General features: G+C 43.6%; 1 protein-coding gene across 4 annotated transcripts in view; it reads left to right on the top strand.

The window, feature by feature from the left end:
- Window positions 1-27,666, top strand: part of DOK5 (docking protein 5) — a 373,470-nt gene that overhangs the window by 311,134 nt on the left and 34,670 nt on the right. For all 4 annotated transcript variants that reach the window (XM_032350288.1, XM_032350289.1, XM_032350292.1 and 1 more), the window contains 3 exons: window positions 8,609-8,723; window positions 8,809-8,928; window positions 11,925-12,114. In XM_032350288.1, coding sequence (XP_032206179.1) covers window positions 8,609-8,723; window positions 8,809-8,928; window positions 11,925-12,114 — 425 coding nt within the window. The remainder of the gene's footprint in view (window positions 1-8,608; window positions 8,724-8,808; window positions 8,929-11,924; window positions 12,115-27,666) is intronic.

The following is a 27,666-nucleotide window of genomic DNA, read 5'->3' as shown; positions in this document are numbered from 1 at the left end:
TTTTTTTATTTCAACTTGGTTAGATTTTAGTTCTTTTATTTCTCCAGAAAGGGCTTTTATATCTCTCGAGAGGGTTTCTCTAATATCTTCCATGCCTTTTTCGAGCCCGGCTAGAACCTTGAGAATTGTCATTCTGAACTCTAGATCTGACATATTACCAATGTCTGTATTGATTAGGTCCCCAGCCTTCGGTACTGCCTCTTGTTCTTTTTTTTGTGTTGAATTTTTCCGTCTTGTCATTTTGTCCAGATAAGAGTATATGAAGGGGCAAGTAAAATACTAAAAGGGTGGCACCAACCCCAGGAAAATATGCTTTAACCAAATTAGAAGAGATCCAAAATCGTGATGGGGGAGAAAGGGGATAAAAAGAGGTTCAAAAAGGGAGAAAGAAAAAAAAAAGAAAAAAGAAAAGAAAAGAATTAAAAAAAAAAAGAAGAAAACACCTAAGAAAAATGTAAAAAAGAAAAAATATATATATTAGATAAACTAGTAAAAAATCGTTAAAAAAGAAAAAGTTAACAGTTAAAAAAAAAAAAAATTTACCCGAAGGCAAGAAAAAAAAAAAAACCAAAAAATCAAAAAGAAAAAAATTAAATTAACTGCAGGACTAAAAAAAATCACAGGGAAAAAGCCATGAGTTCCATGCTTGGCTTTCTCCTCCTCTGGATTTCTGCTGCTCTCCTTGGTATTGAAACCGCACTCCTTGGTAGGTGAACTTGGTCTCGGCTGGATTTCTTGTTGATCTTCTGGGGGAGGGGCCTGTTGTAGTGATTCTCAAGTGTCTTTGCCCCAGGCGGAATTACACCGCCCTTACCCGGGGGGCCGGGGTGAGTAATCCGCTCGGGTTTGCTTTCAGGAGCTTTTGTTCCCTGAGCGCTTTCCGTAGAGTTCCGGAGGACGGGAATACAAATGGCGGCCTCCTGGTCTCCGCCCGGAGGAGCCGAGAGCCCAGGGCCGCACTCCTCAGTGCGCCCTCAGAGAACAGCGCCCAGTTACTCCCGTCTGCCCGACCTCCGGCCGCGCTCCGAGCTCTCCGAGCCTGCGACCAGTTCAAGGTAACCCCGAGCTGTGAGCTTACTGTCGGCTCTGTCTCTGTAGCCGGCTTTCCCGTTCCAATACCCGCAAGCTCTGCGACACTCAGACATCCCCGATCCTTCTGTGACCCTGCGGGACCTGAGGCCACGCTGACCCCGTGTGGGCTTCGCCCCGGTTTAGCCTCTGGAGCGATGTCCCTCAGCGGAACAGACTTTTAAAAGTCCTGATTTTGTGCGCGGTTGCTCCGCCGCTTGCCGGGAGCCGGCCCCTCCCCCCGCAGTCTATCTTCCCGTCGCTTTGGATTCACTTCTCCGCCGGTCCTACCTTTCAGAAAGTGGCTGTTTTTCTGTTTCCAGAATTGCTGTTCTTCTTCTCTTCGATCTGCCGATGGATTTTCAGGTGTTTGCAATCTTTAGATAAGCTATCTAGCTGATCTCCGGCTAGCTGAAGCAGTCTCAGCCTGCTACTTCTCCGCCATCTTGACTCCTCCCCCTTGAATATGATGTTTTAACATTTTATATTTTAAATTACAATTTGGCTTCAGTTGAAGTAAAGTGTGCTGTAAGGATTTAGCTTGTGATGCTTTAACAGTGAGTGTGGCTTCAAAGGAATACATAAATCCCAGTAATGGATTAAGCCCTTGCTTTGTTCAGAGGTACAGGGCCTAATTCCAGGTAGCCGAGTACTAAAATAACATTCTCATCCCAAACATGCAATTCTCTTATTCATGCATTGTTTTCCTCTGACTGGATAATTTCAAAGGACTTGTCTTCAAGTTTTCTGGTTCTTTCTTCCGTTTGATCAGATCTGTTCTGAACTCTGCTAGTGACTTTTCAATTCAGCTGTTCTCCAGCTCAAGACTGGATCTTTCTGTGTACAAAACCAGTCCAAAAAGTCTGAGAGACTGACTGTTTTTTTTCAAACATGTGGATCCCAATCTAAACTTACAAAGGACATAAAGAAACAGGAAACATAGTGCAAAGTAACAATCTTTAGAAAATGACCCTAAAGAAATGGAAGTATATGAATTGCCTGAAAAAGAATTTGAGATCATCATCATAAAGATGCCTCAATGAGCTTAGGAAAGCAACTGTTGGCCAGATTAAAAGGGGGAGGAATGGAAAAGCTTTGGAATATTGATCTCCTTAGGTCCACTGACTTTGCATGAGCTGCACAGCCTTATGGGGAAGGTGGGCAGGGAGATGCCGGGGGGGAGGTACTGCAGAGAAGGCTTATCCTTGAGTGCACATGTCAAGGGTAGGAGGACAAATGTTCTAACATATAAGATACTTCGTCCTTGCCAAACGAAGTATTCTTCCTCAGAATCTTTGCACTTTCTGTTACTTCTGCCTAGAGTGGCTATCCCAGTCACTCAGTTTTTCAGATCCTTTGGGTCTCTGCTCAAATGCTCCCTTCTCTGAAAGGACATCCTTATCCCCTTTCGTAAAATAGGAGACTTCTGTCGGAGCCCACGCGAAATCCTTTTTTAAATCTTTGCTTATCCTTATAGCACTTCCCTATCCCTGCCTGGTGAAATGGTTCTTTGCTTATTTCCTCCCTTTAAATAAGAATAAAAAATAAATAAATAAATATTAATATACAATGAGTTTTCAAAATTTGATGAATGAATGGGTTCCAAGAAGATTCTTGAAGAGGCAGTGTGGTTCTCCTCCAGCTGTGTCTAAGGCACTCCCTCCTTGATGCTGTTACACCTTGAAGAAATTTTTGCCTCTTATTTGTGAATCTCTACACAAAAATGACATAATTCATAGAGTTTAGGGTGTGTCTTTTCTCTTACACTGTAAAAGAAAAATAAAATTTCTGACTACAGAGTCTCAGGAGGGACTTTTTCTAAAATGTTTTGAACTTGGTAAGAAATAACTTCTGATCTGAGACATAAAGAAAAGACAAGAAATTCAAACTGAAGGTGACCTGAAGGTATTGCCTCTCCTTGGTCCTGAATGCCCATCTTCTTTGAGGTCACATTGAGGGTCCAATGCAGTCACTTTTGATAATCAGATATGCTTATTAGCCCCCATTTAAAAATAACATTCGGGGGCGCCTTAGTGGCTCAGTGGGTTATAAGCCTCTGCCTTTGGCTCAGGTCATGATCCCAGAGTCCTGAGATCAAGCCCCACATCAGGCTCTCTGCTCAGCGGGGAGCCTGCTTCCCCCTCTCTCTGCCTGCCTCTCTGCCTACTTGTGATCTCTCTCTGTCAAAGAAATAAATACAATTTTTTAAAAAGTAAAAAAAAATAAAAATAGCATTCATACTATTGGGATTTCATCAAGATCAAAAGCTTTTGCACAGCAAAGGAAACAGTTAACAAAATCAAAAGACAACTGACAGAATGGGAGAAGATATTTGCAAACAACATATCAGATAAAGGACTAGTGTCCAAAATCTATAAAGAACTTAGCAAACTCAACACCCAAAGAACAAATAATCCAATCAAGAAATGGGCAGAGGACATGAACAGACATTTCTGCAAAGAAGACATCCAGATGGCCAACAGACACATGAAAAAGTGCTCCCTATCACTCGGCATCAAGGAAATACAGATCAAAAGCACAATGAGATATCACCTCACACCAGTCAGAATGGCTAAAATCAACAAGTCAGGAAATGATAGATGCTGGCAAGGATGCAGAGAAAGGGGAAGCCTCCTACACTGTTGGTGGGAATGTAAGCTGGTGCAGCCACTCTGGAAAACAGCATGGAGGTTCTTCAAAATGTTGAAAATAGAACTGCCCTATGACCCAGCAATTGCACTACTGGGTATTTACCCTAAAGATACAAACGTAGTGATCCAAAGGGGCACGTGCACCCGAATGTTTATACCAGCAATGTCCACAATAGCCAAACTATGGAAAGAACCTAGATGTCCATCAACAGATGAATGGATCAAGAAGATGTGGTATATATACACAATGGAATACTATGCAGCCATCAAAAGAAATGAAATCTTGGGTGCCTGGGTGGCTCAGTGGGTTAAGCCGCTGCCTTCGGCTCAGGTCATGATCTCAGAGTCCTGGGATCGAGTCCCACGTCGGGCTCTCTGCTCAGCAGGGAGCCTGCTTCCTCCTCTCTCGCTCTCTCTGCCTGCCTCTCTGCCTACTTGTGATCTCTCTCTGTCAAATAAATAAATAAAATCTTTAAAAAAAAAAAAAAAGAAATGAAATCTTGCCATTTGCAACAACATGGATGGAACTAGAGCGTATCATGCTTAGCGAAATAAGTCAAGCAGAGAAAGACAACTATCATATGATCTCCCTGATATGAGGAAGTGGTGATGCAACATGGGGGCTTAAGTGGGTAGAAGAAGAATCAATAAAACAAGATGGGATTGGGAGGGAGACAAACCATAAGTGACTCTTAATCTCACAAAACAAACTGAGGGTTGCTGGGGGGAGGGGGGTTGGGAGAAGGGGGTGGGATTATGGACATTGGGGAGGGTATGTGCTTTGGTGAGTGCTGTGAAGTGTGTAAACCTGGTGATTCACAGACCTGTACCCCTGGGGATAAAAATATATGTTTATAAAAAATAAAAAATTTTAAAAAAATAGCATTCATATTATACAAGAACCTGGGACCTTATCAAAATCTATGTTTGCTTCAAAAGTGATTCTTTAGTGATTATGTCTTTGTAAAAAGAATATTAAAGGGGGGCCTGGGTGTCTCAGTTGGTTAAGCATCTGCCTTCGTCTCAGGTTATGAATCTCAGGGTCCTGGGATTGAGTCCCGCACCAGGCTCCTTGCTCAGCCGGGAGCCTGCTTCTCCCCCTGCCTGCTGCTCCCCCTGCTTGTGCGCTCTTCTCTCTCTGACAAATAAAGAAAGTCTTTTTTTAAAAAAAGGAATATTAAAAAAAATACATTCTGCTATGACGTCTTATACAGCTTTTAAAGTGACTTGTAAATATACCGGCACATGTTCTTATAATTTTCACTCTAGCATGTATTTTGAGGAAGGCTCTGTTAATGGACTAGCGCAGACTGCAATTCTTTTGAAAGTAAAGAGTGTGTATGTGGGTGGGGGGGGCTGTGTGAAGCACGTGCTCATTGAGATGTGATTCTGAACTGTTGCCTTAGACCCTCCTAGTCCTTTGACACAGCAGACATAATCCTGCCTGCTCTGTGAACACTCACCTCCCCCGAGCCGGGGGTGTTGGGTTGCTTATAATCTAAACCAATTTCCCAAATGGGTAATTGTGTTCTGACTCATGCAATTCTTCCTACATTTTCTGACCCTTTTGGGTGACATTCCTTCCTCTTTACCTTTAATGGATGTGTAATGAAATGACATATTTCAAAATCATCGCTGTGCCTCAGGTTAGGGTGGACTGTTTTTATATAATGTCTCAGTAGAGGGTTCAGAATAAAGGCTGGGGCACTCACGCGCTGCTTCACCCACACCCCTCCCCTCCACCCCACACCAGCGAAAAGAAAGAAGTCCTCAAATATGAGATGACCTCCCTGGCTAAAGATTCTCTGGGCTGAAAGTATTTAGGGTCAGTCTTTAGTATTTCAGATGGTGAAGAACACAGCTATTAGGGTCAGGTTGCATCACTCAGAGCTTGGTTCTGCCATTTTTTTGGCTGTGACCTTGAGCTCATGACCTTGACCTTTCTCATCTATAGCTTCTTCAGCTGAAAATAACTGACAATATTATCTATCTTGCACAATGTTTATGAAGTTTGAATGAGACACATCATGTAAGACTGGTCTAAGCACAATGTGTGATAAACGGTGCAGGCTGGATTAATGTTGACTCTCAGATGATTATCATTGATTCAGCCCATCAGTAAGCCATTGATAGGTGACTCACGTCTAGGTGGGTGTTGGAGAGATCGATGGATTAATTACGATAACAGATAATAGAACAAAGCTTCGTACAGCATACAGGGAGCCGAGAGAAGGCAATGAGTAATTCCCACTGAGGTCAGGGCAAGTGTCCCCAAGGACATGGGCCTTGAAAGAAAAGTGACATCTCCCTGGAGAAAGAGGCATTCACCTTGGAGAGGCTCTATGCAAGTAAGTTTGTGGGTGTGTTTGGTCTTTGGTTCATCAATCCACATATATTCATTGAGTTCTCACTATGTGGCAAGCTCTGTGTTAGATTCAGGGACACAGTGGTGAGCAAAAACTTAGGGAATTTTCATTCTAGAGGCAAGACAGGCACAAAACCATAGCCCAGAGGACCTCGAGGGCAAAGATGTCATTGGAAGATAGAGCTTGGAGACTCTGATTAGATGGAGGGACAGGAGGCATCCAGCAGGGCTCTGTGGGTAAGTGAGGTTTCAGCTAAGACCCCTAAGGTGGGCACAAGTGAAGGAGAGCGTAAGGAAGACTCTGTGCCAGGAGAATCGTGGTGCCTGCTGAGGCCGGAACAAAAGCCAGTGTGGCTGGAACTTATGACTCATCCAGAAGGTTTAAGGGAGGAGGCTGGTAAGGTAGCTGCAGGGAAGACCACAGAGGGCCTTGATGGTTACCCTAGGGCTTGGCTTCTTGTCCCAGGGCAATGAGAAGTCACCAAACTTTGTTTTATGCACAGAAATATTGGTATCAGGCTTATGTTTGAAAAGATCATCTGGATGCTGTGTTTATAGTGAATTATGAGGTTACGTGGAAGTGAAGACACCAGTAAGTAGTTGAGGCTATTAGTGCTTGTTTTGGGGTATTGGGACAAAAATACATAGACAACAAATAAACAGTTGCAGGACATCTGGGTGGCTCAGTCAGTTAAGTTTCTGGCTCTTGATTTCAGTTCAGGTCATGATCTCAGGATCGTGAGCTCGAGCCCCATGTCAGGCTCCATGCTTAGCGCAGAGTTGCTCAAAATTCTTTCTCTCCCTCTGCCCCTTCCCCTGCTCACAGTCTCCCTCTCTCTAAAATAAATAAATACATAAATAAAATCTTCAAAAAATCAACAGTTGTATCTGGTAAACTGAGGGATTTGGAGTAGCTGGAGAATAAAGTCAGTGGTGTTGAGCTGCTAAATCTACCTACTGAAGTAGGTAGTGCTGTAGCCAGCTTTGGGGGAACACTGATGTCTTAGTCCATTTGGGCTGCCATAAAAAATACCATATACCGTTAAACCACAGCAATATAATTCTCACAGTTCTAGAGTCTGGGAAGTCCCAAGTTCAAGGCACTGGCAGATTTGATGTCTGGTGAGAACTTGCTTTCTGGTTCATGGAAGTTATCGTTTTGCTGTGTCTTCACATGATGAAGGCAAGAGGGATCTCTCTGGGGTCTCTTTTATAAGGACACTAATCCTGTTCAGTAGGGTTCCACCCTCTAGACCATTCATGGTCCAAATGTCCCATCTCTTAATACTGTCTCCTTGTGGGGTAGGATTTCAACATGTGAGTTTTGGGAGCCACAAACATTTGGTCAGTAGCAACTGCTAAGATATTTTATGCCAAGAAATTTGCATTTATACTATATAGAGAGCCAATGGAGGTTAGGAAGTAGGGGAATGAAATAATCAAGTTATTTCATGTGTGGAGAATATTGGCTTCTCCCCGCCCCAACTTCTTGAGACAAGCATTCCTTATATGTAGAATAAGATGAGAGATAGTACTGAAGCCCAAGACCGATGGGTGATATCTTCTTTTCTATAACACAAATAAGGGGAGGTCAAACTTGTTAACGTGCATCATTTATCTTGTAAGTACCCCGAGGCCACCCACGCCTTCTCTCAGGCAGCCGGTCATCACAGCCCTTGAACACAGCCGGGAATCTGGATGTAATTGAAGGAGGGACAGCCATTTTGGAAACACAATAAGCCAGTACCCTTGGTGGGAGGGGGTTGGTTTATAAAAGTGTTAACATCATGAAAGTTTGTAACAGGGACCAAGAGCCTGTGGGAGAGAGGAAGGAAGGAGTGCATGTGTGATGGGGAAGGCTTTCCCTATTGATAAGAAAAAGGTGATACTTTGCAGGGTAGCATGCAGACTCTAACAGAGGCCTTGTGAACTGCTGAGGAGCTTGGAGTAAGCCAGAGAGACTGGGGGAGCATGGAACAAAACCACCATCTGTCTTGGAATATAGGACTTGAACCCCGAGTAGAGCGGCGTTTTGGGGACTACTGACATTCCATTCCTGATTATCGAAGAGTGACAAGACTCAGTTATGAATTGGGCCACCATTCCCTTCCTCCCCTGGGGTGGACGGGTATGAGTTACCTTCACGGGGAGTACCCCAAAGGGTTGGAGTATTTGAAAGGCTTTCCACGGAGATGGGGGTATAGTTCCGAGAACTGTTCATTAGGGAGAATCTTTGGGGACATAAAAACACTAAAATGAGCTTTCTATCTCTATGAAGTTTTGAGCCCATGCTATTTAATATGCTTTAGAAGACTTAAAAAGGAAGGTCATTCACTAACCTTCCTTGCTGTGTATGAAGGATAAAACAAACATAATTCACAGCTCTCAGAAATGCACTTTGCAGTCAAGCGGTGTTCATGCGAACTGTGCCTTCCGCTCACTATGCCTCCCCATAGTGTGGTGGTGGTGACTGGGCGTGTTCCTTCAGGGAGTGTGATCAGATCTGCACTTGTTCATTTTTCAGGTTACAGAGCTCAACAACGTGAAGAACGTAGCTCGGTTGCCCAAGAGCACCAAGAAACACGCCATAGGGATTTATTTCAATGATGATACCTCCAAGACCTTCGCTTGTGAATCAGGTTCGTCCGAGGCAGGGAGGGCTTTTGCTCTTCGCTTTTAAGCAGGCACTGGGCACGCTTGTTAATCTTGCGGACGTTTCCACAGATCTGGAGGCCGATGAATGGTGCAAAGTCCTCCAGATGGAGTGTGTGGGCACGCGGATCAATGACATCAGCCTCGGAGAGCCTGACTTGCTGGCTACTGGGGTTGAGAGAGAACAGAGTGGTATGTAAAGAAAATTCTCTCCTTCGCTCTCTTGAACACTGTTTTTGTCTCACCACAAGACGTCTTCGTTGAGTGACGTTTTTGAAGATGTAGGCAGTGTATGAAGGAGTAAAAGGAAGCCTTTAGCTGACCCAGATCCTGTATTACTATTTCAGTGTCTTTCTTTTCTTAATGTGTGTTCAATGCACAAATATGGACGTAACTGTATGAATGCCACCGGCTAAGAGCCTGGGGGAACCTGCCACGTGCCAGTGTCTGTGGCCGATGAATCAGGTCATCGGATTTTCCTGGCAGGACCCTGGCAGGTCCGTGAAGCAGCCGCTGTTCCTCCTCTCATTTTGCAGATGAGGAGACTGACGCTCCTGTCTGATCCCATCAGCTCGTGTCTGATGCACTCCTGCACCTCTAGTCCTAAAATACTGATTTTTACCACATAATGAGGGGTTTTGTTTTTGTTTTTGGTCTTAAGTTTTTCACTGAAAATATCTCACTGAAAGCTTTCTGATTTTTTTTTAAGATTTTTATTTATTTATTTGATAGAGATCACAAGTAGGCAGAGAGGCAGGCAGAGAGAGAGAGGAGGAAGCAGGCTCCCAGCTGAGCAGAGAGCCCGATGTGGGGCTCGATCCCAGGACCCTGGGATCATGACCCGAGCCAAAGGCAGAGGCTTTAACCCACTGAGCCACCCAGGTGCCCCAGATGTTTTTAATAGAATCCAAACTTCATGACTATTTTCTCAGGTTTAAATCCACCTAAGTCCGTGTTTTTGTTTCTGTTTCTTTTTTTTTTTTTTTTAATTGAAACACATGAGCCCAAATCCTTGAGCTCAGCACTCAACCTGGGACCAAGTCATTTTAGGTAATAATGATCAAAATACCCATGAACATTTCACCAAAACTCAGTATTGGTTTACAGTATCAACCTGGAAGCAAGAGAGTATTTGTTTGCAAATAACCAAACCTTACGGCAGGGTAGTTTGGATCCTGGAGTCCTGCTCTGTGGTAGCTTAGTGACTTGATCTGTGAGGATGGAACACACCAGAAAAGGCCATGAGCCCCCGGAGTTGATGATGAACGTGGCAGAGGTGGAATTGTACTGACCCTTCCCGTGGGCACACACTCCAGCTCTCAGTAAAAAAAACGCCCTTGCTGTCACTTGGAACTCTGTCTTCATGACACGTTGACTGCTGGGACTATTTTGGATGCCCCGTATGTGCCGTAATCCCTCTCCACGGAAATGTTATTGACTGAGACTTACAAGTGCTTGGCTAATTCGGAAAAGTCTCTTTGTAGACTGGGAAGAAGCTGAGCTGTAGGGAAGCCGAGCCATTTCCCAAGGTCATACAACCAAGCCCTGGGCCCTTCGTCGCGTACCTCCCTGAATCAGGGGGCTCCGGGCTGAGAGTACGCACCTGTGTTGCCTCACGGATAGATGCCTATGAAGCCAGACGTGGGAAAATTTGATAGGTTTTGATTTTTTAAAAAAAATCTACAGGGCTCAGATTGGCACCCATTTTTTACAGATTTATATATATGAAGCTGTATCCCAATAGTGTGGCAAATGGAATCCAAGAACGGGCTGTGCCTAGGCATTCCCTTTACCGTACCAACTGTGCCTCAGTTTCCTCTTCCGTCAAACAGGAATAGGAATATCCCTGGCCCATAACTAAGGGGGGATCATTACAAAACTCAACTAAGTCCTTGAAGGCACTTTACGATATTAATGTTTGTGACTTCAAGTAATTGTAACCATCACAGGCACTCTTACGACTGTCACTGTTGTTATTCTTGAGTGAGGTAGAGTTACAGAAGAACTTCTGAGTGAGTGAATTGATGATGGTCTCTCTTACTTTTTACTTAAAGATGACAGTCTTTCTGACTTGTTCTGGAATTCCCCTGGGCGAGATTTTACTCCATTAGAATATACTTTTAAAATAATAGTTGCCAGAAAGCAGCAAACAATTAGTTATCGGGAGTTGGAAATAACTTTAGAAAATTGGAAAAAGAGATCCATGAAATCATGTAGTCATGATACTCCCATTTACTAAACTGAGTAAAATCGACAAGAATTCTAATGACTTCCTTATTATAAAACAATTAATTTAGAATACCACTAATAAGATCAGTGCCACACTATTTTATCAGATAATAGGCAATCTACCATAATGATGGATAGGTGAAAATGTGTTGGCTGTAGTAATATTTTTGCTCATGTTTCGCTTACAGGTTTTGACTCATAATTTCCTTAATTAATGAATTTTCTAGAAATATAACAGAAATACCATGACTGAACCTGTGGGGATGAAAATTTGGTTGTAGTAATAAGCCCAGTCGTTTACTGAGAATGGTCTTGGTTAAATTTTAACAGTCGTCCACATGAGCAAATGGATATTTGTAATTGGCTAAGGAGAGTTCTTGTTAAAACTATTTTAAGTACATCCATTGGATTTTCCCCAAACCAGTGGTCAGTTAAATGCATGGTATCAGCATGGAGTTCTATTTAAATAACTTGGGGTGTAGTTTTATTCATTTAGTTATGAAAATTATGAGTTGATCAATATAACTTCAATATCATTAAATCATGTGACAATTATTTTGCACCTGCATCTTTTGTGAACACAAAAATGTGGGTGTAATTAATATGTACTTGGCAGGAAAAAAAATTGTTTTTAATGGTTTCATTGCTCTAGTCTTTTATTGGCATACATATTTTTTATTATGCAAATTCAAAAATTCTAAAAATGGTCTTCGCTCATGTAAATAGTGTTTAGTATATGTGGACAGCCAGACCATGTCATTATTATGTTACTTAACATGGTCTCCATTTAAAAATCCATTTTCGGGGACTGTGAATTTATGAGAAAGCTTATCTTCCTGAATGTTCAACCTAAACCTAGAGTATAAGCTAGAATGATTTTGAAATGCCTCTTTGTTCCTACAATGTCTTTGATGTTTTATTCCCGGGATTTTAGAACTAACCTTCTGTTTTTCTCCCAGAGAGATTCAATGTGTATTTGATGCCATCCCCTAACTTAGATGTACATGGCGAATGTGCCTTGCAGATTACATATGAGCACATCTGTCTTTGGGACGTCCAGAATCCCAGAGTCAAACTCATCTCTTGGCCGCTAAGTGCCCTGCGGCGGTACGGGCGAGATGCTGCTTGGTTCACTTTTGAGGCAGGGAGGTGAGTTTCATGACTGTTCTTCTGCCTTTTTCCCTCTCCCTGGGGCTACGTGTCATGTCCACCCTGCTGTGTGTTTCTGCAGCCGTGTCGAGCTATGATCCTATAGGGCTCCGCATGTTCTAAAGGAGTCCTCTATGCAGGATGGCTTTATTTCCCCTGAGGGTTCTAATGCTTCATGAATGCTTCATGAATTTTCATGGCATGGTTTGATTCCATATCACCAACTGAAGTTGCATTAGGTAAAGAGGCTGAAAAGGTACCATTTACCGGGTCATACTGGACCCACGCCAGCTACTTGGGTTTTGGAAAACATCCATATTGTTATTCTGTTTATGTTTTCTCCTTGGCTCACTGTGGTAGATGGTCAGTGGGAGGGGCCGTTCATTTCTGAAGGCGCCATTGGCTGACTTCCTTCCGCGGTGTTATGAAGAGCCCTAACACTAAGAGGTTGATTCTAGAACTGGCTTATTTCGATCAAGACCCAGTAAGCCCTTCTAGGGCTTTCCCTTTTTTCTTTCAGAAGTCAATTTTGGAAAGAGAAGAGGGTGCCGATAATCTTTGGGTTGATCATTAGCTAGAAGGAGATTCATTTAAGCAGGATCTCACTTTTCTCCTCCTCACGCACAGTTCCTCCCTCAGAATTTGGGCTTTTTTTTTTTTTTTTTTAAATCACAGATTAATTTTATATTTTAGAATTTTAAATGACTAAATTTTAAGAAATATAGGTGTTTCTGTAACATGGCCTGACACTCATATTCAAGCTGAAAGCAGTCAGCTTGTGATTTTGAAAAATCTTGTGTGTGTTGGTAAAAGCGAATGGTTCTTCCCAACAGGAATACAATACTTGATCTAAGGAGGGTAAAAACAGAAGTTCCACACACCTCAAACCCTTTGTGTGACGATAGGACAGTCTTGCTCTACTCAACTTAGTCTGCTCATTCCGTGATAAGCAAAGCCCAATTATCTAAGCTTTGCTTTTCAGAAATAATGATGCCTTTGATTCTCCTACAACTCTCCTTGAAAGTTTTTAAGCTCCTTTTTCCCCAAACAGCTCTTTCCCATTGTTTTATTTTTAAGTACCTGGAAATTGAAATGCTATAAATGAGTCTGTGAATCTCCCAGAGATGGCAAAGGTCCTCACATTAGAAAATAAAATTGTAATTTTCAGAGCAATGTTCTGTCAGAATTACTTGTTTATTATCCTTGTGGAAACATTTCTGTAGAAAGATCAGAATTTGTTTGGGAAAGCGGGTATATTTCCCTGTTTCGGTCTCAGAAATTATTTATGTATTAATCGTTACCAGTGAAATCTATGTATGAAAAATGGTTTATGATAGAAGTAGACTTTTCTGTTGATTATATGCTTCATAGCATATCCCACTTGTGTTTCATATTGATGCAGAGTGGAATTCTGCCTTGATCAGGATGTGTGGGGCCTATTTGGGGTAGCCCTTATTCAAACATTAAAATTTTTCAATTATTACTTGGATTTATAGGAATAGTAATAGGAAGAGTATGTCTTTCTATCACAATTTCTGGAAACTAAAACCTTAGTAAACTTCTATAGTGTCTCATGACTAATATTAAACTTTTTCTGACATTATCTTTCAGGTTTTTAAAAAATTTTTTTTAATATTTTTAATTTTTTATTTCTTTTCAGCGTAACAGTATTCATTGTTTTTGCACCACACCCAGTGCTCCATGCAATCCGTGCCCTCTCTAATACCCACCACCTGGTTCCCCCAACCTCCCAACCCTGCCCCTTCAAAACCCTCAGATTGTTTTTCAGAGTCCATAGTCTCTCATGGTTCACCTCCCCTTCCAATTTCCCTCAACTCACTTCTCCTCTCCATCTCCCCACTCATCTCTTGCAAAAGTTTAGTTTATTCTTATTAATCTAGTAGCCTGTTAAGGGTCTAGATTATTTTAAAGACTGGTCTTTCTCCTAAGTGTGATAAGAAACCACAGAGATTTTCTAAGCAGGTGTGTGTGTGTGTGTGTGTGTGTGTGTGTGTGTGTTACACCATATTTATATTTTGTGGACCATGGGACAGAAGTGACAGAGGTACTATATGGGGAGATACTGCGGTAGCTCAGGTTAAAGAAATGGATGGAAATTATGGATATGTTGGAGACATAAATTTCAAAAATATTCCAAGACCTTTGACCAAAAGCTATAAAGTGCTGACTCAGAAAATGAAAGCATTTTGTTCTATGACTTTGTTCTCTTTATGGTCTGACCTTTAGGGTACTTTGTCCAAGCTCTCCAGCTGTTCGATGACTAGAATACCTACCACCCACACACCACAGTGTTGTTTCTCAAATATTGTGCAGACTTAGAACACTCGTACTTTTGAAACCTTTTCTTATTCAGTGGTCATGTTTTGTGGGGCTGGTGCTAACCAGAAGGCGAGTTCTCAGAAGGGAAAGTGTCGTGAATGTGCTCTTAGGATCCTGTTCATTTCTCTGACAGCTCGGTGGGGCGGAAGAAGCACTGACAGGAGTCAGAGAGACCCTAGTTTCTGACATCTGTTCTTTATTAGGAATTGACCTTGAGGGGCGCCTGAGTGGCTTATTGGGTTAAAGCCTTTGCCTTTGGTTTGGGTCACGATCCTGGGGTCCTCGGATCGAGCCCCACATCGGGCTCTCTGCTCAGCAGGGAGCCTGCTTCCTCCTCTCTCTCTGCCTGCCTCTCTGCCTACTTGTGATCTCTGTCAAATAAATAAATGAAATATTTTTTAAAAAATTTAAAAAATTAAAAAAAGAAATTGACCTTTAACAAAGGTTTTAAGTTCCTTTTTAAGTTTATCCAAGTCATAACTTCCTTGAGAGGTTGTTGTGGGTAACAGCCGCGGTGCGCGCACGTGATCTGGAAGGGTGCTGGGCTTCTCCCCAGTAGGGTCTCCGATGTTTTATTATGATTACTTTGAGAGTAGGACTTGAGTTTGCAGGGTACAGACAGTGTTAAACACAAGGTAGTATGACTATTTTATATTTTGCCTGAAACTCAAATAAAGATGAATTTTTATAGTTACCATCAAGATGCTCAGGATAATAAGATCATTTGTGTTCCCCCAAGCATGAAGGTTTCATATCACCTTGCTTTATTAGTGAAGATAATTTTTTCCTTGGCTATTTTTGGATGTTTCAAAACAAAGCCGTTTCATATTAACTAATACAATTTTCTCCTTGTCTCCTGTCAATAAATGAAGAGGATTTAAGTCTCTCTACACAAATAGTTTTCATGGGTCCAACATGCATCTGCAAAGATTTTGTAGTTTTGCCCACCAGAACACAAGGAATCTCCCCCAGAATTTTGAACTGGTCTTTTTTGGACACGCTGTCAGTTTCTGTTTGAGTTGAGACTCCGTGTTACTCCTGTTCAGTGGCCCCACTTTGCTCCACCAAGACTGACACCAGGACACGTGTAGTAAACTAGACAGGAACTGGAAGAAATGAAGAGAGATTGCAGCTCTACCCCGTACTGGGTGTGGACCTTGAGAGAATGACTTCACTCTCTGAGCTCCATTGGCCACCTGTAAAAGGGCTACACAAATACCCAGCAGAATGCCTGGCATGGAGTAGACAGTTATGTCAACCAACACAACACAACAGGAGAGAAGATCATTGGCTCACATTCCTGAAGGTCCAGGCGGTAGGGATGGCATCAGGCTTGGCTTGATCAGAGGCTAAATGACCATAGGTTTCATCTCTCAGTCCTGTTTCTTCTAGGTTGGCTTTGCTTTGGCTCCACTTGGAGGCTTCCAAGAACTTTGGGATCTTCTCACGCCCTGAGCCGATAGAAAGGAAATTCCTACCATATATGGACCCTCACATTCCTGAGGGTGTCAAGTACTACACTGAGGACTTTATACAAAGCAAGCAGGGTACAAATACAGTGGGGTGGTTCTCCCAAAGCAGGAAGAGGGTACCGATGCCATCAGAAGAAGGATGGATGTAAGGTTTAAAATGGAAGAAAATCTAACAAAATGTGTCCAATACAGCATTTAATAACTGCCCAAAGCAAAGAGGGCAAAACTGCTATTGGACTATAATTAGCAATATCACTTGTAATGGCACTGAAATACAGAACAGCGGTTCTCAGCCTGGGATGTGTTTGTCCCAGGGGACATCTGTCTATGTCTGGAGTCCTTTTGTATTGTTACAATCGAACAAGGATGCCATTGGCATCCAGTGGATGGAGGGGCCAGAGATGCTGCTAGCATACGCTGCCCGGAACAATCCCCCACAACAGATGGGAATCTGGTCCAATTCTCCAGTTGAAAAACTCTGTCCCGGCAAGCATACCAGCCATTGAAAATAATCCCTGATATTTACACAGCGTTATTACATGAAGGTCACTATACTGAGTATTTTGCATGCACTGTCTCCTTGAAGCCATTTGCTGCTCATAGAAAGTAGGTAATATTAAAAAAGAAAAAAAAAAAAGGAAACTTGGAGACCTGGATGACTGGCCCAGAGGCATCAGACGAGTAAATAGCGGATTGAGGACTCACACTCCGGTCTCCTTACTTCCAAACCCTGATAGCATCTAGGAAGGCTGAATGTCATAGTCCACTAGGTGAGTCCAGTTCTTCATGAACTTCTGCGGAGCTAAAGAGAAGGAAGGTGTTCTCATGTCGCCAGAGCACCCTAAAACCGTTTGGATATGTGCTGTTTTCTTAGTTTCTGGAACTTCCTGTTTGCGCATTCAGCATTCCAGAGTCAGGATTGTTTGTCGCTTGTGGACAGCAGTTTCGTGATCATAGATCATTTAAAGTCTTCTAGATGTTGTTTCTCCCCCTCTTCACCCAACAGAAGCAAATCAGATCATATCTCTGTTTTTTTTTCTTGAGAAATCCAGCATTGAAATATAAGCTTTTTAATAAGTTGCAATTGCCTGATTAATTGCCACTCCTTGCCCCTGGAGACAAAGAGCGGTGAGGTTATTTGGTGGCCAGGAGACCTACTGCTTACTTTGTTTGAGGTTTTTCTGGTCTTTTGTTTGTTTCTTTCCACTTGGAAGCCCTGAAACTTCAGTGAAACACATCAGGTTGGCAGGGGCTCTGATTCTTTTTTTTTTTTATGGGTAAGTCTAACTGTGAAGATGGGAAGATCTAACTTTTAACCACGTTAGAAGGTTCTAACTGCATCAACACGTCCCCTTGGAACCATTCTCGAAATGTGATTGTTTAAAGAAAGGTGGCAGGTGTCCAGTAAGTACCCCTGTTAATTTTATAGCTGGCTGCTGAGTTAGCAGGCTCCGGTGTCAGGCTCTGCCTTACCTCCTGAGTGATTTAAATTAATACCCTGGGTTTAGCACCTGCAGGAGGGAAAGAAGCCCAGGTGACATTTGGCAGAAGGTACTGAATAATTACCACACATGAGTGCTTCTCTTTACCAGCCAGAGAGAGTCTCTATTGTGCTTTTGACATCATTTTAAGAGAAATTTTTAGGTATGCCAAGTATATGTGAAAAATTGACGTTGCATGTACAAATTACTTTTCTTAAAGGGAATGCACAAAGTTGTGAAAAGTTTTTTGGGTTGGGTTTTTTTTTTTTTTTTTTTTTTTTTATTAAAGGCATCTGAATAGCCTCCGAAAAGAAATTATTCATGTCTACTATATATCACTCTGGAAACAAGTAATTGGTGAAATAGCTTTTCATTGGGGAAGAAAATTGTTTCTCCCCTGTAATGGATGAGTTTACAGGATCGCTCTTCTAATATAAATCTCTCATTCCTGTGTATTTTAGGGAACATACACCCATTCTTATTAAATGATCAAAAGCAAATTGACAAACAAACTATACTCCATTCTTCCTGCCATGTTGGGTAGAGAAAATGGCATAAACATGTACTGGATCTCACACGTGGGCTTGCTTAGAAGTGTAATTCTTATCTGGGCTCTCTACTATTGCATTGATCTATGTGTCTGTTTTTGTTTTTTTGTTTTTTAAGATTTTATTTATTTGTTTGACAGACAGAGATCACATGTAGGCAGAGAGACAGGCAGAGAGAGAGGAGGAAGCCGGCTCCCTGCTGAGCAGAGACCACCCCCCACATGCGGGACTTGATCCCAGGACCCTGGCATTATGACCTGAGCTGAAGGCAGAGGCTTTAACTCACTGAGCCATCCAGGCGCCCCTATGTGTCTGGTTTTCTTACCAGTACCATACTGTCTTGGTGATCACAGCTTTGTAATATAGCTTGAAATCAGGTAACGTGATGCCCCCAGCTTTTTCTTTTTCAACATTTCCTTGGATATTTGGAGTCTTTTCTGGTTCCATACAAATTTTAGGATTGTTTGCTCCAGCACTTTGGAAAAATGCCATTGGTATTTTGATCAGGATGGCATTGAAAGTATAGATTCCTGTGGGTAGCATAGACATTTTAACAATGTTTATTCTTCTGATCCATGAGCATGGAATGTTTTATCCTCTTTTTGTGTCTTCTTCAATCTCCTTCCTAAGTGTTTTGTAGTTTCTAGGGTATAGATTCTTTACCTCTTTGGTTAGATTTAGTCCACTTCAATGTGAGGCAGGAATCCATCAAAATCCTAGTGGAGAAAGTAGGCAGTAACCTTTTCCACATGGGCCACAGCAACTTCTTTCAAAACACATCTCCAAAGACAAGGGAAACAAAAGCAAAAATTAACTTTTGAGACTTCATCAAGATAAAAAACTTTTGCATAACAAAGGAAACAGTCAACAAAACAAAGAGACAATCCAGGGAATGGGGGAAGGTATTTGCAAATGACACCACAGATAAAGGGCTGGTATCCAAGATCTGTAAAGAACTTCTCAAACTCAACACCCATAAAACAAATAATCATGTCAAAAATAGGCAGAAGACATGAACAGACAATTCTTTAAAGACACACAAATGGCTAACAGACACGTGAAACAATATTCATCATCATTAGCCGTCAGGGAGATTCAGATCAAAACCACACCGAGTTACCACCTCACCCCAGTCAGAATGGCAAAAATTAATAAGACAAGAAATAATGTTGAAAAGGATGTGGAGAAAGAGGAACCCTCTTACACTGTTGGTGGGAATGCAAGTTGGTGCAGCCACTTTGGAAGACAGTGTGGAGGTTCCTCAAAAAGTTAAAAGTAGAGCTACCCTATGACCCAGCAATTGCACTACTGGGTATTTACCCCAAACATACAGATGTAGTGAAAAGAAGGGCCGTATGCACCCCAGTGTTCATAGCAACAATGTCCACAATAGCTACACTGTGGAAGGAGCCGAGATGCCCTTCAACAGACGAATGGATAAAGAAGATGTGGTCCATATATACAATGGAGTATTACTCAGCCTTCAGAAAGGACGAATACCCAGCTTTTGCGTCAGCATGGATGGGACTGGAGGAGAGAGATCGTGCTAAGTGAAATACGTCAAACGGAGAAAGACAATTATCCTGTGGTCTCACTTATACATGGAACATGAGGAATAGCAGGGAGGACGTTAGGAGAAGGAAGGGAAGCATCGGGGGGAACCAGAGGAGGAGATGAACCGTGAGGAACTATGGACTCCAGGAGTCATACTGAGGGTTTTAGAAGGGCAGGGGTAGGGGCCTGCGTGAGCCTGGTGGTGGGTATTCAGGAGGGCATGGATTGCATGGAGCCCTGGGTGTTATACGCAAACAATGCATCATGGGACACTACATCAAAAACTGAACTTGGGGCGCCTGGGTGGCTCAGTGGGTTAAAGCCTCTGCCTTCGGCTCAGGTCATGATCTTGAGGTCCTAGGATGGAGCCCTGCATCAGGCTCTCTGCTCAGCAGGGAGCCTGCTTCCTGCTCTCTCTGCCTGCCTCCCTGCCTACTTGTGATCTCTCTCTGTCAAATAAATAAATAAAATCTTTAAAAAAAAAACCCAAAAACTAAAACAAAAAGAAAACCAAAAACTAATGATGCACTGTATGCTGACTAACATAACATAATTTTAAAAATTATTAAATAAATAAATAAATAAAATGCAGTTCTTTCCTTTTGCACGGAAATACAAACAATAGTTGTGCCATTTATATGGACTTTTATTCCCCATCAGTGTTTATCTCAAAAGTAATTTTAATTACGAAGGTAATGCACACGCATCATAAATATTCTTTAATGGAGGCAGGTGTGAACGAGAAGAGAGAGTCTGCTTTCTCCTGTACAGAGTCAGCTTTTTAGTCACATTCAGGAGATCTGTGCTAGGTGTGGGGGTGTGAACTCAGACAGGCAAGGCCACATCATACATAAGAAGCTTAGCCAGGTCCCTTCTGCCTTCTTGTAGTGATTTTAACATGTTTATTCCCTAAAGGAAAGGATGAATTTGCCATGACCTTTGGGAAAAAACCTCTCGTCAGGACATCCTGTCGTGTGGCCATCATTTTTAAGAAAAATTGTAGGTGTATTTTTATTTTATTTATTTGCCTAGCTTTCTTGAGGTTGTATGGACTTACAACATTAAGTGTGATGTGTACAATGTGTGTAGCAGAAGGACCACTGTGGTGAGCTCCCTTAACACCGTCCCCACCTCACGGCATTACCTTCTGTGTGTGTGCGGTTGAGAACATTTAAGATCTCCTCTCTTAGCAACTTCCAAGTCTGCAACACCGTATTTTCCACGGCACTCACAACGCTGCACCACAGATCTCTGGGACTTACTCACCTTCTCACTTGAAGTTTGCGCCCTGCGCTCGACTCCTCCCCCCCCGTCCTTGGTCACCACCATTCACTGTCTGCTTTTGTGAGTTTGGCTTTTTTATATTCTAGACACAAGTGAGATCATACGGTATTTGTCTTTATCTGTCTGACTTATTTCACTTACCCTAATGCCCTTGAGGTCCGTCCATGGTGTTATACATAACAGGATTTTCTTCTTTTTTATGGTTAATATTACATTGTGTGCATATGTGTATATGTATATAGTTTTTCTTTATGCACTTACATTGGTGGACACTCGGCTGCTTCCGTGTCTTGGCTATTATAAATAACGCTGCAGTGAACCTGGGGTGTGTGTATCTTTTTGGAACAGTGATTTCATTTTCTTTGAATATATACCCAGCAGTGGAATCGCTACGTCATAAGGCAGTTCTAGTTCTAGTTTTTGGAAGAACCTCCATACCGTTTTCCACGGGGCTGTACCAGTTCATATTCCCGCCAACAGTGCACAAGTAGTTCCTTTTCTCCACTTGCTCCCAGACCCCTGTTATCTCTTCTGCTTTTCATAGTAGCCGTTCTGACAGGGTGAGGTGATACCCTATTGTGGTTTTGATTTCCCTGAAGGTGAGTGATGCTGGATGTATTTTCACGTACCTGTTGGCCATGTGTCTGCTGCAGCCGTCTTCCTGCAGGCAATAATCCACTAGTGTAGGCGGCTACTTTCTGTGGGACGGTTCCTCACCCTCTAGAAGGGTCTAGTAGGAATGAGTCATTTCCTTCTTCCATCAGATGTCCGCCGAGTGCACGCGAGGAGCCTGGTGTGGAGCCGTGAATGAAACACACAAGTGTTGTGCTGTTGTGAAATTCACTCCGTAGAGGAAAGGGGAGTATAGACCATAATAGACATTTTAAAAAGTAAAAGAGATGTTAGATTGTGTAAGACCACAGCAAAAAATAAAGTCATTCAACAGAAAGTGCCAAAGGAGTGGGGGCGATTTTAAATAGAATGAGTGGGACTGGCTTTGCCAAGTCAGGGATGCCTGACAAAAACTCGAGGAGGACTCGCGGGGAGAGCATTCCAGCCAGAAGAAGGAGGTTGGAAAAAGGTGCCGAGGCGGGTAGATGCGGAGCGTGCAAAGAAGAGCCAAGGGGCTGGCATGACCCGGGCAGAACAAGGGAGGGGGCAGCACCGTGTGTAAAGGTAGACATGCAACAGGGTCTGGCTATGTGGGCCATGAAGGCCCCTGTAAAGAATTGGGCTTTAGTCTTTGTTGGGGTGCCCCGGTAGAGGTGGGTCACTGCAAAGTTTGCAGGAACAGTCCTCGAGACCTTTCCCGTTTCTGACACCAGCTGCAAGTTGAGGGATTCCCACAACCGCCAAAGGTTTCGTGATTTGCTGGAATGATTCAGAGCTTACTGACATATATGAAACTCATGGTTAAAGCTTCTAACAGCGAAGGATACAGAGTAACTAACATCAGCCAGGGAAGAAGTGGCGGGGGGGGGGGGGGGGGGGGCAGAATCCAGAGCAGTGTCCTCCCCCTGTGGAGTTAGAGCAGCATCCTGCCTTCCTATTAGCATCTGACGGTGCACGTAGAGTATCGCCAGCGAGGGAGCCCCCAGCCACAGTGGAGAGGTTTTACTGGGGCTTCATTACGTGCGTGTTTGATCAACACATTGGTTGTGCACGTGCACGTGGCCGGTCCCATCCTCCAGGTCCACTGACGGCACGTGACCCCAAGCCTCACCCTAAACCCCATTCTTCCCATTTGTCCAACCCAAGAACCCCAGGCAAACAAAAATTACCTCCCAGGTAGTTGCCCACGCCAAGACTAGACCAGGTGTTTTGGACAAGTTTAAATTCTTTCCCAGCTAGGAAGTGGTAAGCAAAGAAGGGACACGGTCTGACTTTCTTTCTTTTAAACTAGACTCTGAAGCTAAAACCAGTTAGGAGGGTGTCACAGTGCTCACGGTGAGGACAAGAGTGGCTGCAGGAACGTTGGTCACAATGACCGTGGGCTCAAGTGTTTGGATACGGACATGTTTTGCCACTAAAGCCAAAAGTGTGTACTGACTGGCCATGAGTTGGGGTTGGGGGTCAGGATCCTCCTGGAGCAGCTCAGACGACAGAGGAACCCCCGGCGGGTGGAGGGCAGCTTAGGGATGACCGGACTTCAGTTTGGTCTGTTAACCAAGGGCTTGTTAACTTCAAGGCTTGTCCGGCGGTTTCCCTCTGGTGCTAACCCGACTTTTCATTCTCCTGGGGATGAGAACACACGTCGCGTTTGGGCTTAGACCTGGGAAAGCCTTCCACTTCGGCCCGCTGCTCGGAGAGCGTGATAGCAGGAAAAATGAGGGACAGCTGCCCCCTTAGATCTAGGTCAGGGCATGGCATGGGGAAACAAAAGGGGAAAAGGGATGTTTCTTTGACTTTACCTGTTACGTGATTAAGAACAGATATAATTAACAAACTACCACTGCCTCTTACACTAGCCATGTTTTATGACTTTGGATACTTAGTTTTGTTGTTTTGTTTTCATAAACTCTGAAGTCCCTATATGTGGGGTTAGAATTTAAATCTAAAAGGTAATAATGTACACATTTAAGGGAACCTCTGGGAAGCCTGGCGACATCGATGGTGGAACCAGGGGAGAAAGGACAGCCTGTGACAGTCAGAGCACTCTCCCAATCTGGGGACCTTGTCTTTGCTCGCTCACCGGGCTGATGAGCTTTGTGGAAGTTGTTCTAACTCTCCAGAACACTACTTCACTGGGGCTGGAGAAACAAAACCCCCTGGTCGTTGGCGTTGTAGTTTTTATATAGTGAAAGCTGCTGCTATTCCTAAAGGGAGAATCCTATTCCTGAATTCGTATTTCTGTTCTCAGAGAAGAGGTTTGTATTATTCTGTTTTCATAGCTTGTGAGCCTCAAAGACTCATCCCCAGCCACACACCTTCCACACCAGGCATCTTTTCTGCTCCCCTGCTGTCCTGGGATGTGGTCACCTGAGTTTCCTTCCAAGCAAAAATGCGGTTGTGCCTCCCTCTGAAGTTTTCCCTGAGGCTTTGACTTCTTAGAAGGTTAAAATAAGAACAATAAATCCTAATTCAGTGCTTACCTTGATGCAGGATCCTTGATAAAGATAAAATACAGTCTCCTAGTACCTTCAGAGGTTTGGGTGATCTTATTATTAACATCTGGGATATGAGGCCGTGGAAACTTTGAGAGGTCATTATACTTGACCCTGATTCCAACATATGTGGGAACTGGAGGAGATGGTCTTTCCTACCTCTCTCCCATACCACCTCCAGGAGGGGAGCTCACCCACATTTCCCCAAATGTGGGGTGATTTTCGTGATAGAGGCATAATATTAAATGAATGGGACTCGCACAGTGGCAGTATCAACTACCTTCCCAACTACCTTTTCGATCCTTTTGATTAAATTACAGTAAAAACCATTTTGGAGGGGTGCTGGCATGTCTAAACCCTATTTTCTAAAACTGTCTTCTTCTGTTTTTATAAAGATTTTATTTATTTATTTGAGAGAGAGAGAGAGAGAGAGTGGTGGGGAGGGGCAGAGGGAGAGAGAGAGAGGGAGAGAGAGAGAGAGAAGCCCGATGCAGGGCTCTATCCCTGGACCTTGGGATCATGACCTGGGCCAAAGGCAGTGGTTAACTGACTGAGCCACCCAGGTGCCCCTAACACTTTTTAATTTACCTGCGTTACTAATGAGGGAGCACACATCCCGTTTGGGTCTTTTGACCCGAAGACAGGGTTCAATAACGTATTTTGTTTTCATTGCATTCATTTTCACGTCTGCCTTCAATTTATTGAGGGTCATACTGGCTTATGACTATGGATTTGGTGGCTTATGGACAATACATTTGCTTGAGAGAGAAGAAACCTGAGTCGATTTTAAAATTATTAAACAGGCGGCACAACAATTTGACGGAGAAAAGTTGTACGAGGGTAACTGACATTCCCAAAGCTGCCCCATGCTCGGTGTCCTGAGTGGCTTCCTGATGTGCTGGTTTCTCTTTCCCACGCTACTGGTCTCCAGGCAACACACACACGCACACACATGCACACACACTATACCAGCAGAGTCAGCTGCCGCCTCATCTCCAGCTGAGCTGAGATCCAGGCAGTGGCCCCAGTGACTGGAACGGGCAAGGCCACGCTGACCACAGGGCTGGGGCGTACTCTGCTTCAACCCGAATCCTGTCTGTGGCGAAGCAACAGCTCCCCTGTTCCCAGAAGCTTCCTTCTGTGTACGGCGTCTCCACCGCTGACCCATAAGTTCAGTGCTCCTTCAGCCCCTTGTTTTGGGTCTATTTCATTGCTTCTCGGCTGGGGACCTTTTGCCCCCTCGAGGACATTTATCAATGTCTGGAGAGGTTTTGGGTTGTCACAACTTGAGGATACTACTGGCTGCCGGTGGGTAGACTGACCGGAGATGCTGTTCAGCCTCCTACAACACACAGGAGACTTCCCACCTCCAAGAATGATCTGGCCATGCAGTATCGCCGATGTCAATTGTGCCGGCGTAGAGATCCTAAATTACAAGCCCCAAAGACCTTTCCCCACATTTTTCTTCAAGCTGGAGCCACCAGATCCCATGTGATTAAGCCTCTTGTTTATTTCGTGTTGTGTTTCTGTGTGTCTATTTTTCTTGCCATAGTGTCTCTCTCTGGCACTCTGCCGCCACAGGTGGGGTGGGGGGGAACACACTCCATTTGTTCACTTCACTCTCCCAGACAAAAGAATGACAACATTCTACAATGTTTTGCTCCTGATTTTGTGTCTCTTCTGTATGATGCTTCTGATCAGTTTCTCTCCAGTGTTTTGGCTTCCTGAAATTCTTCGTTACTATGTAACATTCACACCCACGCCTTTCGTCCATACTTTGCTTTATCAGGGGGCTCCTCTGACCCTGTATGGCTCATTGTGCCCTGTTGTTAGTCTCGAACTTACTCACTGACACAGATCTCCTTTAACCAAGTGCATTGTAAACTCCTTGAAGAAAAAGCCCATGTCTTTACCTTTACATCTGTTGCTGAGGCTCTTATGATTTGCCTTGTTTGTACTGAATTCTTTCAAATATAATGTAATTGTAAATGTGAAAGGTAACTTTTAAAAATTAACATATAATTTATTATTTGCCCAAGAGGTACAGGTCTGTGAACCGTCAGGCTTATATATTTCACAGCACTCACCATAGCACATACCCTTCCCGGTGTCCATAACCCCACCACCCAATCCCTATCCCCCCAACACCCAGCAACCCTCAATTTGTTTTGTGAGATTAATAGTCTCTTGTGGTTTGTCTCCCTCCTGATCCCATCGTGTTTCATGTTTTCCTTCCCTACGGTAGCATTATTGATTTAATAACCGCTATGCCGGGGTGGAGAGAAGTAGATGACCATAAATACACATGTTGAATGTAAGATACATCCTGCTTGCCACAGTGTCCAGAAACTCTAAACACGCACATGCCCACACGCAAAATACACCTTGGCCCTGAGGCACTGTGGAACTGACTTGGATTCCGATCTCTTAAGTTCGATTATTAATACTGCCCGCCATGAGGTCATTTATTTTAGTTCTCATAACTGCAGTCCCCTTAGTATTTTTCTCAGACACGATGTTGGTGTGAAACGTCACGGGCAAAGAGAGAGTAACGGTTTCCAGAGTCTGCATCCGAGCCTGTGGGAACTGTTGCCCTCAGGTGGCGATTCTGCAGAATGAAGCCCCTCATCTTGCGGTGCTCACGCTGGTCCCCGATGCTCCAGGAACATAGGCTGTCCCTCCTGCCCCCCTCTCCCTGGTGTGCTGGGCCACTTGCCTTTGTCCCATCTCAGGGTGTTCTCTGTGCGGCTCCTTGCCAGACTGTTCTTCCTCCCTTCTCGGCCAGAGCCCTGCCCTCCCCAGGGGGTCTGGAGAACTTCAGTTTAAATAAAACTTCCCCCCCAAAATTTTAAAAATAAATAAATAAATAAATAAATAAATAAAACTTCCACAAGGAAGCCTGGCTCAAGTTCTTTGTTATACCTTTGCCTAGCGCCGCCTGTCATTTCCCATTCTACAGTTCTTTATTGAAGGCCAGATAGAGGGTGAGCCGTGCTCTAGGCACTGGTCGCGGAACTGTGAATGAATCAGGAAAAATTCTCGTCTACACGGAGCTTACCTTCCAGTGGAATTATGGACATGGAGATTTCCTTTGTGTACTCACGTATCCTGTCTAACACTTTCAGGACACTTAGGGGGTGGTTACTATCATTCTGTTTATTTTACAAGTGGAAATGCTGACGCAGAGAGGCTAAGTAGCACATAGCGGCTCACAAGGCTGGCGAGGCGCGACCCCAGCCCGGCAGTCTGGAGCCCGGGTTTGCTTATTTCACTCCGCCCTGATACATCCTTGCTACGTGCAGGCGTCAGCGAATTTCCCACTGCTTTCTGAGCTCCTGATGGTCTTCTAGATTCTTGACTGAATTGTAAAATCCATGGTTTGGAGTGACAGACTTATCCTGTCGGCAGAGTAATTCTGGGGAAATTCAAAACTGTTCAGTGTGTCTATAGTGCCATCATGTTCTTATGTCTGAATCCTTATCTTCCCAAAGGGCGTAGGAAAGGCTCAACTTAAACTCATTATTTTACCTTCTCTTGGCTCTGGGTTTCCGTCTGCCGGTTTCTGTTAGCTAAGGCCATAAGGGAAGAGTGTTAGGGCATTTGGGACCACTTTGGATGCAGCGTCCAAGGTAAAAGTCAGTAGGTGAAGTGAGAAAAAAGGAATCCAGAATGATTTTGGAAATGAAAGAATCCATAAAGCCATTGTCTCTGAGGAAGGAACAGAATCTACGAGTCATAGACTCCTTCCACATCTGCGCTGAATGATGTA

Source organism: Mustela erminea, chromosome 7, assembly GCF_009829155.1.
Source record: "Mustela erminea isolate mMusErm1 chromosome 7, mMusErm1.Pri, whole genome shotgun sequence".
NCBI lineage: Eukaryota > Metazoa > Chordata > Mammalia > Carnivora > Mustelidae > Mustela > Mustela erminea.
This window is presented reverse-complemented; position numbering and strand designations above follow the sequence as displayed.